Source organism: Cupressus sempervirens, chromosome 9 (genome assembly GCF_028749045.1).
Source record: "Cupressus sempervirens isolate cs-2001-9-10 chromosome 9, ASM2874904v1, whole genome shotgun sequence".
Classification (NCBI taxonomy): Eukaryota; Viridiplantae; Streptophyta; class Pinopsida; order Cupressales; family Cupressaceae; genus Cupressus; species Cupressus sempervirens.
Window position 1 is genome coordinate 407007030 of NC_143126.1, and position 18472 is coordinate 407025501.

General features: G+C 34.8%; 1 protein-coding gene across 1 annotated transcript in view; it reads right to left on the reverse strand.

The window, feature by feature from the left end:
- RSW3 (Glycosyl hydrolases family 31 protein) overlaps positions 1-4007 on the reverse strand; it is a 49030-nt gene extending 45023 nt beyond the window's left edge. Inside the window, exons 1-3 of the mRNA XM_089800370.1 lie at positions 2376-4007; positions 1734-2007; positions 1508-1643 (exon numbers count right to left, since the gene is read on the reverse strand). Coding sequence (XP_089656496.1) covers positions 1508-1643; positions 1734-2007; positions 2376-3917 — 1952 coding nt within the window. The 5' untranslated portion in view covers positions 3918-4007. The remainder of the gene's footprint in view (positions 1-1507; positions 1644-1733; positions 2008-2375) is intronic.
- Between the last annotated feature and the right edge of the window lie 14465 nt (positions 4008-18472).

The following is an 18472-nucleotide window of genomic DNA, read 5'->3' on the forward strand; positions in this document are numbered from 1 at the left end:
TTTTCAATTATCTTTAGTTATAAGTTGCCTTTTATAAGGGAAGTAATTTTCTTTGTTGACAGTTTCCAGTCAAAGTTGTATGTGCTGATGCAACTGTTTTCTTTGCTAGAAGTTTCTAGTTAAAGGTACACCACCCCCTCGGAGTCATTACATCCAGACTTCAAAATGAGAACATGCTTTTCTGACCAGGTTATTCACCCTTAAACTAGGGAAGCTAATCATGGGTATTTCCACCCCAATTAAAACAGCATCGCTTGTCAAACTGTATCAGTACCAAAATAACAGCCCCTGCTTATTCATAATGCACTTGATGCCATTCCTCTGGGAGAAATGTTCTGTCACCAATCCCTTGCAGAATAAGAACAATGAAATGGATTGGTGGAAGGAGGATGTGAGCCAACTTATGAATTGTTCATAGATGGGAGTATCATGGCACATCTTGCCACAAGGCGAATGTCCTCTTTATACATGTGAGTGTTACATTAGACAGTCTCACATAAATGCAGCAGATCTCGGGTTCTGCTAGGTGATATGTGTGGACTTCACATTTGGCCTTAAAATGCTCTTAAATCTTGGAGTTTAAGAGAAGTGAAGATATAGTGAAAACAGGGTCGTATTATGCCATTTTCAAGCAAGGTATAACGGCGCAGTTGTTATGACTCCTGGGTTGTAAAATGCAGGTCATAGGTTTGAAAATTGTTGCTTATAAATATATTTTGACTAGGGACCTAATCCCTTGTCATTTTGGATATTAAGAGGCTAATCTTTGGAGCCTTAAGAGCTTTAAAACCCAATCTATCGTGTTACTAGAGTTTTCTCCACCATGCTGAGTTTTATCTCATAAGTTTCTTTTTATACGGGCTAACTGGAACAGTTACCAGCCACTATGAACCCTCCCTCAGCTGCCATCCATGTTGCATGTTTCATCAACATCTGCACTCATATAAATCTAGATCCAGCAAAAGAAGGTACTCTTTAAATAATGCTAATTAAGTTAATATTTAAATAAGCTTGCCAGCAAATTTGGTAGTCTAATTTAACATGTTGTGCAGGAATACTAAATTTGTACTCTATAGTTGCAAGCAGTGCAAAGTCTCCAAGGAGAACACCTGGCTACATCTTTCTGATAAATCATACTATAAAAAAATTTATTTTGAGATGGTTACTGTGAAAAGTTATATAAGTTTTTTTGCAAAACATTTGATAGGATAAATTCAATGGGATCTTAAAGTGGGTCTAACTTGAATCATATGACTTACTATGCACAACTCTGATAAAACTTAAAAGTGAAAGGTAAGAATTCAACTGAATGACAACCAATATCTGCAATATGTGTGCTTGGCATTATGTTCTTCTAATGTTCTTCTCAACTCGATCAAACATTTCATATAGATCTATGGCATGTTGTTAAAAATACAATGTTTATTAATGAAATGGCTAAATAGTTATCATGTGTAACGGGTTATCAGAAAAGCATTACAAATTGAAGTAAAGGTTATATTTTTACCCAAACAGCCAGGGCTCCCTCCTCTTGGAGTCAAGATGTGCATGAGCTCTAAAGAAAGGATAGTAGGCACCTAATTGATACCAACGAAGTAATAATTCAGGCTCAGGATTTCCAAAGAATCCACCTACATCAGCACCTGCAAGACAGTTGTATCAGGAGTAAGCTTCTTTTTAAAATAGAGCTAGACAAAGATTTGGACAAAATGTTTATATGCAATAACATTTACCGGAAAATGCAAGCCCAGTAAGACCAAGAGTCATCACCATGGGTACAGAAACTCTCAAATGTTCCCATTCTGCTGCATTATCTCCAGTCCAAACCGCGCCCACCCTCTGTGTTCCCGCAAAAAATGCTCGTGATAATACAAAAGGTCTATCGTTCCCACCTCCTCGTCTCAGAAGACCATCAACCGAAGCCATGTGAAAGTAGTAACCATAAGCATTGTGGACCTCGCGATGCTCAACATCTCCATAATGAAGAGCATCTCTAGGCATTGTTAGCTGCACTAGAAAGTGAATTTCAAGTGAACGAAGACAAAAGAAAATTGATCAACGTTAAGAAGAATTTGTTTCCAATAAATATTCGTGTGGATCATTGCAAGGTTAATGGAACACTTGAATAAGGAGTTTAGTATTTTACAAGAGGTCCACAACTATCAATATATTGAAAAAGAAGATTTACTAGACAAGCTTTATTGTTGCTTGGGAATTTATGATTTTTTTAATAAAACATATTAAATAATTTAAAATTTGTGGATTACATGGTCTCACCAGGCTAATAAAATTAGGAGCATTGAAACTAGTTAATCAAAGCTACTGGACTCCCTAAAATGCATGGTTCCTACAAAAATTTGCCAGGAGAAACGTACCTCTGGACCATTGAACACAGAAGGCTCGTTCATATCATTCCATATGTACAGAGAAGGCGTCGATCCACCATAGTTACTGAGAGAGAACTTCTCAGCCCACCAAGATCTGATCTCTGGATTCAACATATCCAAGTAGGAGGAAGCACCCGGCCAACACCAACCATCAAAATCTTTCCCATGAGCGTCCTTGACATAATATCCTTTCCGAGTAGCCTCCATATGTAGTGGAAAACCATCATCCCTCTTAATATGAGGATCCACAATGGTCACCATGTGTCGGCCCTTGGCCGCAAGCTTATTCTGCATCTCCGCCGGGTGCGGAAAGAGTACCTTATCCCAGGTAAAATATTTTTTGCCATCGGTGTGCTCAATATCAAGCCAGAGAACATCATAGGGTATATCAAGCTCGTCAAATTTAGCATCTACCGCGGCCACATCTTCCTCGTCCCTGTAATTCCAACGGCACTGATGATACGCGGTGGCGAAATACTGGGGCATGGTGGAAGTTCCAGTGAGACTAGTGTATTGTCTTACTACATCCTTAGGGTCGGGACCTAGGAAAAAAAATCCATCCACAATACCACTTTCTGCCATCCAATGTGTATCAATTGCAGCGCCAGAATGATCCTCATCCCAGCCGGATGCCATGACATCTATTTGCATCTCTGCGGCATTAAGCCAGAAAAACCCCATCGTTGACTCCTTAGAATGAGAGATCATAAAAGGAATGGAGCCATAAAGTCCAAAAGGGGAATCGGGAAGGTACTCAAACACATCGAGGTTGAATAAGCGGTAGGGCTCAGATTCGACCTCAGGACCTCTGGTTGGTTTAAGAGCCAAACCCGCAGCATGTTCGGGGATTCCATACACAAACTTAGCTCCATGAAACGACACATCGAGACTAACAGCCTGGGGGCCATGTGGCCTCGAATCCGTGTGGCTACGAAAGCTTTCCTCCCAATTCTCTTCTTCATTTTTTTGTCTCAATTGTTCAAAGTGAAAAAGACCCTTGCTGTTAAACGAAATCAATCGCTCCTTCCCTTTGCGAACATAAACCTGAAAAGGGTCATGTTGCAGGACACCCTCATAACCGGGCGCAAGATAAAATACAGAGGACAAAACCCCATCTTTCTTCTCTTGGTTTACTCTTTGCAGCCACAGCTTCTTGTTCTCCACATCTTCCACCAGCACATCGGGGACCTGAAAGCGCTTTCGTTTGTCTTTTCCCCCCTCTTCGTCCACCTTAAATCGCAGAATGCCATCCTGGTACACGGAGATTTCAAGTATTAAGGCCGGAGGAACACTGTTTTGCTCTTCGGAGATCGTGGATTCGATCCTGGCGGATAGCGCTCCGTCTTGAAGGGATACATCGACGGCTTTGAAGTGAGCTGAGTGGGGTTTTCTCGCTCGCCCTTGCTTGCAGAAAGGGGTCTGCCTGCAATTTCGAAACTCTTCCTTTTTCCAGCACGAAACATTCGCTATTGCTATGAACAGAAGCAACAATGCCAGTACCAGTTCTACACACCGTTTTGGGATCGCCATACTCGCGATCGTTCAGCTCAACTGGATTGCCATTCCATCTAGTGTACTCTCGGGTTCAGCCCTCAGCCTACAGCTCTCCCTGTAACCCCTGGCAGTCACAGGATAACGTATGTAGAGTTAACAATGAAAATTTCTTAATTATTTGCAATAATTTTTTTAACTACTAAAAAATTAAATATAATCTTATGTGAATAAATTGGATTATTAATAATTTTTAATTTAAATAATATAATATTTATTAAAATGTTTTAAATAAATTAATAAATATTTTTTATTTAAATTTAATTAATCAAATATGAAAAAAATAAAAAATTTCTATGAAAAAATCTATTATGAAAAATTAATAAGACAAATATAGAAAAATAATATGAAAAAAAAAGGTCTCTAACAAATATTATATTATAGAGGTGGAATGGGTATATGAATCAATGTAAGAACTTTTTGGTAATTTTGTTGTTGATTATTGGGAAGAGGATAAATGGGTGAACCTTAAAAAGTGGATGAGAATCTTAATGACCTTAACAAAATTTTGAATGTTGTCTTTTTAGTTCAAGAGGAGGATGCTTTAATATGGAAGTATAATCCTAATGGGTTGTTCTTTGTTTCTTCTCCGTATGGCAATGCTTTCAAAGACTATTAGGTGCCTTGCAGGGCTAAAGCCTAGTTTAAAGGCTTGACCCCTAAAGTTAACATATGTTTTTAGATTCTTTTGCAAGATAAAATTCTTACCACTGACAATTTAATGAAGAAAGGTATGAGTCTTGTCAGGAGGTGTTATCTTTGCAAGGAAGAGGAAGAGTTGGTTAATCATCTGACTATTCACTACTCTTATACTAGAAGGTTATGGGAAAGGATCTGTGGAATGTTGGATATGGACTAGGTTTTCCCCCTTAGTATTCAAGAGTTATTCCTAGCATGGAAGTCTCCTTCTCGTAATACCTTGATTGTGAAGTTATGGGAATTCATCCTCCGATTTCTTTGTTGGGGTGTGTGGAAGGAAAGAAATAATAGGGTGTTCAAAGGTAAGGAAACTAATTCTATTTAGTTATTTCATAAAATTAAGCATATAGTCATTGAGAATATTATGATTTTCGAGAAAGGTCATGAACCTCAGAATGAATGGGAAGGTAAAGTGATTCAGAATTGGAATTTGGAAGGGTTAAGCATCTCTCAAAATGCTAATAATCTTAGGGATTTGGCTAGGTGGGATTGTCCACCACAAGGCTGGTGTAAGATTAATTTTGATGGGGCCTCGAAGGGCAACCCAAGGATTGCGGGTTATGATGTGATTATCAGAAATATGAATGGGGATAGTTTGGGTGTTATGGTTATTCCTATCGGGGAATAAACTAACCATGTTGCGGAAGCTAGTGCGGCTCTCCATGATCTTATATTTTCCAAGAGTATGAATTTGAAGAAGATTTGGCTTGAGGGGGTTTCCCTTAATATTATTTATTTTCTTAATAAAATTAATAATCCCTCTTGGACTATCCATAATATTATATGCAAGGTTATTAATCTAATTAATTCCTTTGAGGGTTGTGTTATCACTCACAACTATAGAGAAACAAACCAAGTTGTTGACTGGGTTGTGAATGTGGCATGCAAAAGTCATACAAAGATGATTTGGAATCATGGTGTCAACATCCCTACCGAAGGGTTATCCTTGATAGAGTATGACAAGGTTAGAAGTTTGCAAAAAAGCTTTAATAATGATGAACATGACAATTAAGAATAATTATGATTTGGGTAGGAATGAGGAGTTGTGGGCTATGATTAGTTTTGAAGAGACAATTCATTCATCGTCACAAGGATTGTGGGTCTTTATGCATAACAAAAATCTTTGTTGCAATATCGACAGCAAGTTTTCCATATTGTCTATCTCTATTATGACTGAGAGAATTTTCTACAGTTTGAGGAAGATGGGAAGCAAGAGAAAGAGGGTCGAGCCAGCAAGCTGCAAGGAATGGAAGAAGATGAATATTTGGGATATTTTGGAATAGGGTCATTTTACGAGCTTCATGGAGAAGTTAAAAAATAGTAATCCTTCCATTACTCGCCAATTTATTAAGACCTAGAAGGATGGTAGTATTTTGGTGGGAAACCAGAGAATGGACGTCACAGAGGACAAGACATTATAGCAGAAGCAACTAGCCTAGATTCAGAGGATATCAACTTCTACAATGATAAGAAGCTGTCAAATCATGTTGTTGAAGAGTTTGTGGAGATGACTAAGGAGCGCAATAGGTTGGTTAAAATTGCTAATGCCTATTTTAGCCTTGGCTCCATTTCTCGTCCTTGGAGGTTTGTCATGTTCGTGGTGATTGAATACTTAACCCTGGATGGTAATTTTACTAAGATTTTTGGGCATCACTTTATGTTGGTTATCCATTTTAGGCATAGGGTTAGCCTTCATCTCCCCTTCTACCTTAGGCAGTCATTGGGTAACAATATTCTAGCTATTTGGAACAATCCTGAGGGTGACCATGCTTACCATGAAGGCTTGATGGGTCTAATTATGAATCTTCTTAAAGCAAAGAAGGTGGACAAACCCCATTCTAGTAAGAAAACTTTGGAGTGTGAAACTGAGGGGAGTGAATAGGATGAGGGCAATGATGAGGACATGAAGGAGGAAGAAGATCAGATGGAGGTTAAGAAGAGGAAAAAGCTAGCTCTCGAGAGCTCGTCTGCAAAGGGAAGGAAGACTAGGGAGGTGGATTCTAAGATGGACATGAAATTTGAGGAAGAGCCGGAAGGGTACAATGAAGAAAACTATAGATAATTTTGGTATTGCTAATAGAAACAAGGGGGAGAAAATTGATAGGGTTTTAAACATTCTCTCTAATGATGAACCACTGATAAAGAGGATGGAGTGGAAAGGTAAGAATGTGCTTTCTGAAGGGAAGGTTGATGAAAAAGGTATTAAGGAGGAGGATACTGAAAGAGATAATATGGAAAGGGATGAGGATTACCTGGTTCATATCAAGGACTATGACGAGCAGGGGTATAGTAAGGGCATGATTGGTAATCTAGGTCTGATGAAAAGGGATATCAGTAGAATGCAAGAGCAGATGCAAGATATTAGGAGAGAGTTTGATCAATTAAGCATGACCACCAGAGGTGAGAGAACTCTTGGTCAGCATCTTGATAGACTTTCTAAGGTGATTGGTAACGTAGAAGAGCTTAAGAATCTTATGAAGCGAATGCCACCCTTAGAAGCCAATAACAGAGCTATGGAATAGAAGATGAAGGATTTGTAGAAAAGGTTGGATGGCATGGATAATAGATTGATCAACACTGAGAAGGCAGTTAAGAAACTTGTTGACCAGAGTTGCTCCATCTTGAAGACTATAGTGGACAAAATTAACACTTTGCTTGATAATCTGGAATAGGGAAGAGATCAAGGCTTAAAGGACTTGAAAGAGAACCACAACCCCAACAAGTGAACCGAGGCTAACTCTGACGTAGGCTAAGGAGTGAATAACTAGGGCCAAAGGCTCACCCAACTATTCAAACCACCCTGCAAGAGTTAACACAACAGAAGCAAACACAGAGAACAACAACCAAAGGAGGAAGAAGAGTGAAATACTTTTATAGATTCATCAAAATATCTTCATACATGCCCAACTATAAGGCCTTTTGGGTTACGACCAATTACAAATACATTCACATTTGAAGATCCAATTGCAAATTCGCACTTTCAGTTCTGCTCTCTAAATTTCTCTTCTCTCAAAAACTTGTCTAACTCTAAGCCTAAACACTCTATATATACTTGCCAAAATGACGTACAGATTATTCTAGAACATTACATAAGAGGAGGGCTGACCCAACAATGGTCTAGACACATCCCAAGAAAAGATCTTAACATAAATGTCACGATCGAAAATAAATCCCACAAGTCGGCAAGTAGAAATCATGTCCAAATACTAACACTTGACATACACTAGATAACTTGGGACATACTAGAAACTGGCAACTTGGCATCAACTAGAAAACTAGAAACTCAACATCAACTAGAAACTAGCAACTCGACATCAATTGGAAACTGGCAACTCAACATCAACTAGAAATTGGAAACTTGGCTTCAACTGGAAACTAGGAACTCGGCATCAACTGAAAATTAGGAACTTGACATCAACTAGAAATTGGGAACTCGACATCAACTGGAAACTGGCAACTTGGCATTAACTAGAAACTGGCAACTCGACATCAACTGGAAACAGGCAACTCGGCATCAATTGGAAACTGGCAACTCGGCATCAATTGGTAGAATGAACCAAAATGAGCAGGATAACAAGGCAACCTGGGATGCTCCTACATCAGACAACCGGGGTTGAAAGAAATGATTCTCCTGAATCATTGAGATGTCATAACCTGAGCTGAATCCAACTCAGATTGAGAAATCCATGTAGCATCTTCAACTGGTATGTTCTTTCATTTCACCAAATACTCATAGTAATATTTTCCTCTTGTGCTCTTACCAACTCTTTGATCCAATACCTTTTCAACCTCTTCAATCTATTTCTTAGGATAATCTTCTGACACGACAACTTCATCATCTAAATCATGATACTAGTATAAATCAACAACATTGAATATAGGAGATATATCCATGTCATCGGGTAACTAAACTTCATAAGCATCTCCACTGTCAAACTTCTTCAAGATCTTATAAGGTCCAAATTTCTTTATCTTCAGCTTGTTATATGTTCCAATTGGGAATCTTCCTTTCTTCAGATGAACCATCACCTCATCACCAACTTGAAAATCATGGTGTCTTCTAGACTTATCAGCATTCTCCTTATACTTTCGATTACTTTGTTCCAACCTCAACTTCACTTCCTTATGCAAAGACTCCATAAAATCAACAAATTCTTCTCCTACAACACTTCTCATTTCTTCACCAACAACATCTCTCAAATATGATATACCTTTAGGATGCATTCCAGTGACAATCTTAAAAGGTGTCTTCCCTGTACTCCTATTCACAAAATTATTATATGCAAATTCAGCTTGTGCTAATACTATCTCTCAATTACTTGGTGTATTCTCAACTAAACATCTTAGCAAATTACCCAAGCTTCTATTCACAACCTCTATATGTCCATCTATTTGTGGATGGAATGTAGAACTAAACTTTAATTCAGTACCCATCTTCTTCCACAAAGTCTTCCAAAAATAACCAACAAACTTACTATCTCTATCAGAAATAATACTTCTTGCTAATCCATGCAATCTCACAATCTCTTTAAAGAAAAGTTCAGCAACATGCTCAGCATTTGATGCCTTCTTACATGGTATGAAATGAGCCATCTTAGAAAATCTATCCACTACAACAAATACGGAATCATACCCCTTCACTGTCTTAGGTAATACAAGAACAAAATCCATACTGATGTCAGTCCAAGGTTTCTTAGGAACAGTAATAGGTGTATACAAACTAGTATTTTGACTTGCCCCCTTTGCAACTTGATAAACTCCACAACTCTTTACAAATTTCTAAACATCCTTATACATTTATGGCCAATAATACTTCTCTTTTAGCAAACTCAAGGTCTTATCAATTCCAAAATGTCTAGCCAATCCACCATTATGCTTTTTCTTAATTAGATTCAACCTCGTAGAACTTCTGGGAATACACAACTAAATACCTGTGAACAACATACCTTCTTAAATGAAATACTCATCATACTTACTTTTGTGATCTATCAGATTTGGTGCTCTACACTCTCTCCATGCTTTAGAAAAATCAGGATCAACATCATACAACTCTTTCATTTTATCAAAACCAAGAACTTCAACTTTCATTTTTGTCAACAAGGAACGTCTCCTACTCAATGCATTAGCAACTATGTTAGTAACTCCACTCTTATGCTTAATCACAAATGTAAAACTCTGCAAATACTCAACCCACTTCATATGTCTCTGATTCAATTTATGTTGACTTCCCAAGTATTGTAAAGCTTTATGATCAGTATACAACACAAACTCCTTTGTCTCCACTTCTTCAATACTTGAACAATAGCATAAAATTCTTGATCATACACATAATATTTCTTTTTAGCATCATTCAACTTTTCACTAAAGAAAGCAACAGGTTTTCCTTCTTGACTCAATACAACTCCTATTGTACTACCACTAGCATCAGATTCCACTTGAAATACCTTATTGAAATCGGGCAAAGCCAAAACAAGTAACTCAGCAACCTTTTGTTTTAAAGTCTCAAAACTCTTATCAGCTCCATGTGTCCACTTGAATTTCTTTTTGTCTCCTCTCATTGTTTCGGTCATAGCATTACAAAAAACACTGAAATTCCTTATAAACTTTCTGTAAAAACTAGCCAAACCATGAAATGGTTCTACCTCACCCACATTCTCAGGTGTAGGCCACTCCAAAATTGCTTCAACCTTCTCAGTATCCATCTTCAATCCATCAACTGAAATCACAAATCCCAAATACACAATCTCCTCTTGCATAAAAGAACACTTTTTCAGCTTAATCAACAACTTTTCCTCTTTCAACCTCTGCAATACTTTTCTAATATGCTCAAGATGTTCTTCCTTAGTCTTACTAAATATCATAATATCATCCAAATAAACAATCACAAACTTATCCAAAATCTTTTCAGAACTTCATTCATCAACCACATGAAAGTACTAGGTGCATTAGTCAAACCAAAAGGCATAACCAACCATTTGTGCAAACCATCTTTTGTCTTGAAAGCAGTCTTTCTTTCATCACCTTCTCTAATTTTGACCTAATGATAGCCACTCTTCAAATCAATCTTGGTAAAATACTTTTCTCCACTCAAACAATCCATTATGTCATCCATCCTCGGCATAGGAAACCTATATTTCACTGTTATCTTGTTAATGGCTCTGGAATCAATACACATTCTCCATTCTCCATTTTTTTTAGGTGCTAACACAGTAGGTACAACACATGGTCTCAAGCTTTCTCTGATCAAGCCTTTCTGCAACAACTCATGCACTTGTCTGTTAAGTTCTTCATTCTTTGTAGGTGTCAATCTATATGGTGCTTTGTTTGGCAAACTAGTTCCAGGAATCAAATCCATACAATGACTGATACTTCTTACTAGAGGTAAACCATCAAGAATATCATCAGCAATAATGTCTTTATACTCATATAGCAATTATGTAATTTCTATTGGTACTTGTTAGAGTAATTATTTGTTTTCACTTATTAATTAAATCACTTTGATTTAATTAAATAAGTTGCCTATTATTCTAGTTTTCTTAAACTATCTCTTAGGTGCATATAATTAATATTTTATATTAATTATAATATGCAACCTAGCTTTTTAAGACTTTAGGTTACCCTTTTTGGGTTTTGATCTCCTTTTGTAAAGATTGATCTCTTTGTAATTTTATTCATTCAATTTTGATAATAGCAATCTCTTTTTTTGCTCATCAAGAATGTCTCATCTATGGATCTGTCAATTCCTGCCTCCATAGCTTTTTTCTTCTCTTTCTGTGACAGGTGTTTGCATGCAGGTGATTCTTGGGAGTTGTGAGGTTGATCTTTTATCAACTTCAACAGTACTCGGCTATCACTATCCATTGTCACTCGGTCATTACTAGCTTCTACTGCTCGGTTATTACTACCAACACTCTGTCCTCTAGGAATTATGGCAAAATAGACTTGATTCTTTTTCATTTCCTTTTCAAATTGTTTCCCATTAACCATGCAAATTTTTATAGTAGTACGATTAACCTCATTCGGACTTTCAATCAAAGGCAACAATGTTTGTTTCTTCTTGTTTACCCAAAGAGCATTTTGATTCAATCTTCTATCATGTACAACATATCTATCATATTGCCAAGGTCTACCCAAAAAAATATGACAACAATCCATGAGCAGAATATCACACAAAACTTCATCAAAGTAATGTCCAGTTTTGAATTTCACAAGGCATTGTTCACTTACCAATATATTATGCTCATCCTTGATCCATGAAACATGATAAGGTTTGGGATGTTTCAGCCTCTGCAAGTGTAACTTAGTAACCGACTCTTCTAATGCCAAATTTGTAGAACTTCCACTATCAATGATCACTCTGCAGCATTTTTCAACCATCTTGCACCTTGTCTTGAAAAGACTTCTCCTTAAAACAGGTTGCTCGTCACTTCCCTTATTACATAAGGTTCTTCTCACCATCAAATGTTCTCCATCCTTAGGTCCACTTGGTGAACCCTCATCATCTCCTTGAATCATAGCATTTATGTTACCTTGCCTACTTTCAGAGGGTCTACATTCAAAAGATCTATGTCCCTCTTTACCACATCTGAAACAATTACCATGAAATCCACCTCTAGAATAAGAATTACCTCTTCCTCGGTACGAATTAGTGCCTCTTCGACAAGAGCACAACAGAAGTGTGCTATATGGGCCTTCCAAAAAACTCTAAAATTATATATATGGATTCACATTTATAATCTTTACCAACCAGTCAAATGAATGCAAAAATTTTGCATCTTTTAAGAACAATTTCTCAACTAGAACAAAATTTAAAACCCTTAATCAGTCATTAATAACTTCCATAAATGAAAGAATAAAACCAATACCTTTTGTGAGACTCAATAACAATGAGTTACCAACATTTTCTCCAAGTTATATCCAAATCCAAGCAAGGAAATAAAAGTTATTGCAATTTCCTCAATGTTGTTCATACTATGATAGAATCAGACCAGTCTTCACTAAAACGGCTATAAATTCTTTCAAACATAGTGAAAATCATCCAAACCAAAATCAAATCAAAGATAACTCATATATCTTTCCGAAAATATAAGTCTCAAATTTTTATCATTCAAAGTGAGTTCGCTTCAACTAAAATATCAGAGAAATTGTAGAAAAAAAAACCAGAAAACTGAATATACAACATCAAAATAAGTTTTCTTTCATTCCAAATCCTTTGTTCAACTTCTCCAACTTACAATTTCATGTTTTGGAGACCAAATATATATAATTTGGAATCACATTAAACTCTCCAACCAACTTACAACTACCCATTAACATCTTTAAACCAACTTTTAAAAAGTTGTCACCAAGTTGTAAAAGTTGTCATTACAATTTTGGCAACTTTTACAATAATTATCCAAATGACTTCAAACTTTTTCAAAACCCTTGAAATATGATAAATATGAATTTAAGACTCCAATTAAACTATTTCCACTCTATTTTGATATATTTGAGTGGTTTTACCATAACTTTTTTCAAGACCTCATAGATCACTATGATTTTAATAGCTTTTATAGCCTTACAAAATAATTTGAATGAACTCCAAATGGTATTTAGTTCCTTACATAACATTAAAACCATATTAAAGACAATTTAAAATATAATTTTATCTATGAAACATCTAATGAATAGGTGCTCCTGCACCATATTCTCCAACTTTGAAATTTTTCAAAAGTCCTCTTGGAAATGGGATTTCAAATATCTCTTCATCTTCACCTTTGGTATTTCAATTCTTTTGCTTGAGAATATGAACCTGTTAAGAAAAAAATTATGTCCTCCCTAATCTGATTTCTTCATCACCTGCATTGAAATGAGTATAACAAAAATATCATGGGCAAAAATCAATTGATTAGTATCAAAATCAATCCCAAAATTTGCATCTTACAAATCAACCAATAAATGGGATACATGTTGATCCCTTCAATATCCATTAAATAAACTCCATAATTAGAGGCATCTTGCAAGGTAAAACAAAGCATTTTCCAACACAAAAATACCAACCTTTCTCCATTTACATATCTTGATTTCTATATTTGATTCCATTACTCATAACTTTGAATCCTTAATGTTTCTTTTCAAGCCCTTTGGTGAAGTTGTTTAGAATTAGGAATCCCAAAATGTATCAAAAGATGAGTCAAAAGAAATAAATCCATTGCAATTTATTGTGCCTACTCTTAGAGCCATTTTATCTGTCATAAACCAAAAATAAAACTGCTAACCCTTCCTAGGGCATCAAATAACTTTCTCAAAATGAATCCAAATAGCCCCAAACCAATTCCACATTATCCATTCATGAGTCTAGTTTTCAAATCTGTAAGCCATTTATTTTTCTCATTCATAAATCATTGTATAAGATCAAATCTTTGTCTACAACACCATTGAAGTCATTTAAAAAACAATTTTCACTCAAGTATTCATAACTCTTACAAATCTAAATGAAAATGATTCAAACCAATTAGAAACGAAAGGTAGTTCACATATCTTTCCAATGAATATTATTAGAGATCTTGAGTCTCCAAAATGTGTCTGTACTATATGCTGCAATATGACTGTATTCAGGGAATCTCAAATCTGCAAATATGCATTTTCACCAAAATGCTCATAACTTCCTCAAAACTAAATGAAATTACTCCGAACCAATTAAAGAAAGATAACTCATACCACTATCCAAACATATATATTATACATGGTTTCCATGTTGTACATGAATGTACAAGGCTTAGAACCAACACAAATCCTAAAACTAAAAAAACCAATCAAAACAACAATAGAATGCACTAAAAATGTATCAAAGTATTTCCTCTTCTCCAAATTGATTTGGTTAGACCATAAAATGGTATTTATATCCATTTTATAGTTAGAAACCTTCCTAAGTACCCCCAAGACCAACCATATACCTTTTTACATCATTTTTGTATTATTAGCAACTTTCTCACTGTTGCATTTTACAACTTTTTATGCAACGTTTACATTTTTGACAAAATGGCTTCATACCCTTTACAACTTGACCCAAATACAATATAAATGAGTCAAATGGATTTAAATATCTAAAATAAGGAATCTTAACTTTCTCATGTTCTTGTACTTTGGGTGCTCCTGCACCATCTTGCCTTTGTCATCATTCTTCCATTTAGATTTGCCTTTATCCTGCATAGAACTATTAGATTTGCCACTTTCTCCATAAGATCTACCTCTACCTCTTTGGAATCTACCATCTCTACCTCTTTGTCCTTGTTCATGCTTCTTTGTCAAGATCTCCTCAATTTTCAAGGCATATTGATATGCTTCTTATATACTTTTCAACTTCACAAAACTTATTTCATCTTGAATTCCAGATCTCAATCCATTAATGTATCTTGCAATTTTCTCAACATCATCATCCACATGTCCATACCTGATGTCCAATCTATAGAATTTCTCGGTATATTCTTTCATAGTCATGTCTTTTTGTTTCAAATTTTGCATCTTTCTCAACAGGCTAACTTGGTAATCAGCAGGGAGGAATTTGTTCTTTACTTTGTTCACCATCTTTGGCCAAGTTCTGATCTTCTCCTCTCCTCTCCTTTATCTTTCAATTTGCAAGTGCTCCCACCATAGTGATGCACGACCTTTCAACCTAGTGACTGCAATCTTCACCTTTCTATTATCAGGAGTGTTTTCATACTCAAAGAACTTCTCCATATCAGACATCCAATCCAACACAACATTGGTATCCAATTTTCCATCATAAGGAACAACTTCTACAACAAGCTTTGAATTTTCTCTAGACAACACTTGCAACAATCTTTCCTCATCTTGGTCTTCCTTAGGTTCTAGATTATGATTTCATGCTACTGCTTCATCATCACTTACATCATCAAGATGTGCTCCTCTCCTCTAGGTTGTCTCCATAGCATCCAATCTGGCTGCAATTTGTCTCAACTGATCCAATATAGCATCATCGACATTTCTTCTACCATAAACCATCTTAACAAATCAGGTTCCTGCAAGATCGTAACCCTCTGTAAGTTATAGGTCAAATCCATAGATCTTCCACCCTACAACCAAATCCAAATTAGGGTTCTACATGATCCAATCTCCACAAGGATGAACCTCAAGCTTTGATACCAACAGACGCAGGCCAAGGAGTGAATAACTAGGGCCAAAGGCTTACATAGTTATCCAAACCACCTTGCAAGAGTTAACACAATGGAAGCAAACACAAAGAACAACAACCAAAAGAGGAAGAAGAGTGAAATACTTTTATAGATTCATAAAAATATCTTCATACATGCCCAGTTATAAGGCCTTCTGGGTCATGGCCAATTACAAATACATTCAAATTCAAAGATCCAACTGCAAATTCACACTTTCAGTTCTGCTCTCCTAATTTCTCTTCTCCCAAAAACTTGCCTAACTCTAAGCCTAAACACTCTATATATACTTGCCAAAATGACTTATAGATTATTCTAGAACATTACATAAGAGGAGGGGTCGACCCAACAACGGTCTAGACACATCCCAAGAAAAGACCTTAACATAAATGTCATGATTGAAAATAAATCCCACAAGTCGGCTCACAAAAATCACGTCCAAATACTGACACTCAACATACACTGGATAACTCGACACATACTAGAAACTGGCAACTTAGCATCAACTGGAAACTGGCAACTTAACATCAACCGGAAACTGGCAACTCAACATCAAATGGAAATTGGAAACTCGGCATCAACTGGAAACTGGCAACTCGACATCAACTGGAAAATGGCAACTTGACATCAACTGTAAATTGGCGACTCGGCATCAACTGGCAGAATGAACCAAAATGAGCAGGATAACAAGGCAATCCAGGATGCTCCTGCATCAAACTCTCAGAAGATTAAGATCATGAAAGTTGAAGAAATGGATGATCTAAAGGCCTTTGTTGTTAACACGAATATCCTTGTAGATCAAGGTGTTGATGTACTGAAGACCCTATAGCTATCTTATTGTTGTTTTTTTGCTTTCTTTTTATTGTCTTTTCCTATTGTTTGTATTGAGGCTTATGGTCTTAATTAGTTCTATTTTTTGGTGCTGATGCATAGTTCTTCTAGGCTTCTTTGCTCTTGTTGTTAGTTACTTTGTAAAAGGTTTTGGGTCCTTTAAAACTTGTTTTTACTTAATCAAAACAAATATTACATTGATTAAATAAATTATAGAAACTAAAAAAGAATATTTAAAGAAAAAACTAAACTAATATAATAAAAAAAAAATTTAAAATTTAAAAAACTAAAGCCTAAACCAATTTAAAAAATTGAAAGTTAAATATATAGAGATTACAACATGAGCTAATGTGGAGATCACAAGTAATTGTTTTTTAAATAAATAGGAAAATAAAAACAATAGTTAAAAGTGGAGATTTAAAATAGAATCTTATTTGAACAAAATAGATTATTAATAAGGAAAGAGCCTACAACACAATGGTAAATTGTGAGCCTCTTATCAAAGAGGTCTTGGGTTCAAATCTAATCGCGATCACACTTAATAAATAATAATAATGATTAATTAAAACACATAATAATTAATCTTGGCTTCGACCTCTTCTTGATTTAAAAAAAATATATATTTAATATTTTTAAAGTTAAATAGCATAATATTTCTTTTAAAAAATTAATAGATTAATAAATATTATATATTTAAATTTAATTTATCAAATATAATAAAAGAATATATCATTTATAAAAATCTCATCAAAAAATCTATTATGAAAAATCAATAAGAGAAATACAAAAACATAATATGAAAAATAGCAGCATCTCTAATAAATATACATAAACAATATTTAAAGAAAAAATTAATTTAAATAACTTAAAAACTAAAATCTAAATCAATTTTAAAAATCAAAAGTTAAATAAATAGAGATCATAACATGAGTTAATGTGAAGTAATTTTATTTTTTAAATGAATAAATAATTAATATGAAGGATTTACAATTTTCTGGCTAAACTGACAATTTTTCCAACCAACTAACAACTTTTCCATAAAAAATTCAATTTCTTAGAACAAAGTTCCCACAAATAGGCTATTGGCTAAATTAATTTAATTATGAGTTTGTGGAAAATTGCCTAATATTTTAAATCCCATTCTTAATATATAATTATGATGGTAGAAAATGAAAGGTAATTTATGGTTAAGAAAATATGAAGATGGAAGAATAAGGTGTAGGTAAAATAAGTACACCAATTTTTTGTAACAAGAGCTGTGTTACAACAAGAGTCCAGCCTAATAGTAAAAAAATAAATATTGTTTGAATAGATTGAACAAACATTGGCATAAGCAAATGATTGCAAATAATTATAAGAAGAAAATTAAAATAAAGTAATATAAACTAATAATTATTAAAGAGTAAATCAAATAAATTAATTTTATAAGTTTTAAAATAAAATTTAATTCTTTTATAATATAAGAACATAGAATAATGAAATAGAAAATTAGAGAAAATTAGAGGAAAGTGTTGTTTGAACATATATTTTTTATTTTAAATCAATAGGTACAATATTATTTTAAATCAATTGACTTAAATAATTTCATTTATATGATGACTTCAAATTTTCTTCATAATTTATGAATTTATTCTAGCATATTTACTATCAATCTATTTAAATAATATGTATTTCATTACTATCTACTAAAATAAAAAATTACTCAAACTTTTTTTTCAATATAAACATTAAATGGGTAAATATTGTGGTGCTTATCTCTAAATGCAATTCTATTATTGACCCTAAATCAATAGGTACAATATTATTTTAAATCAATTGACTTAAATAATTTCA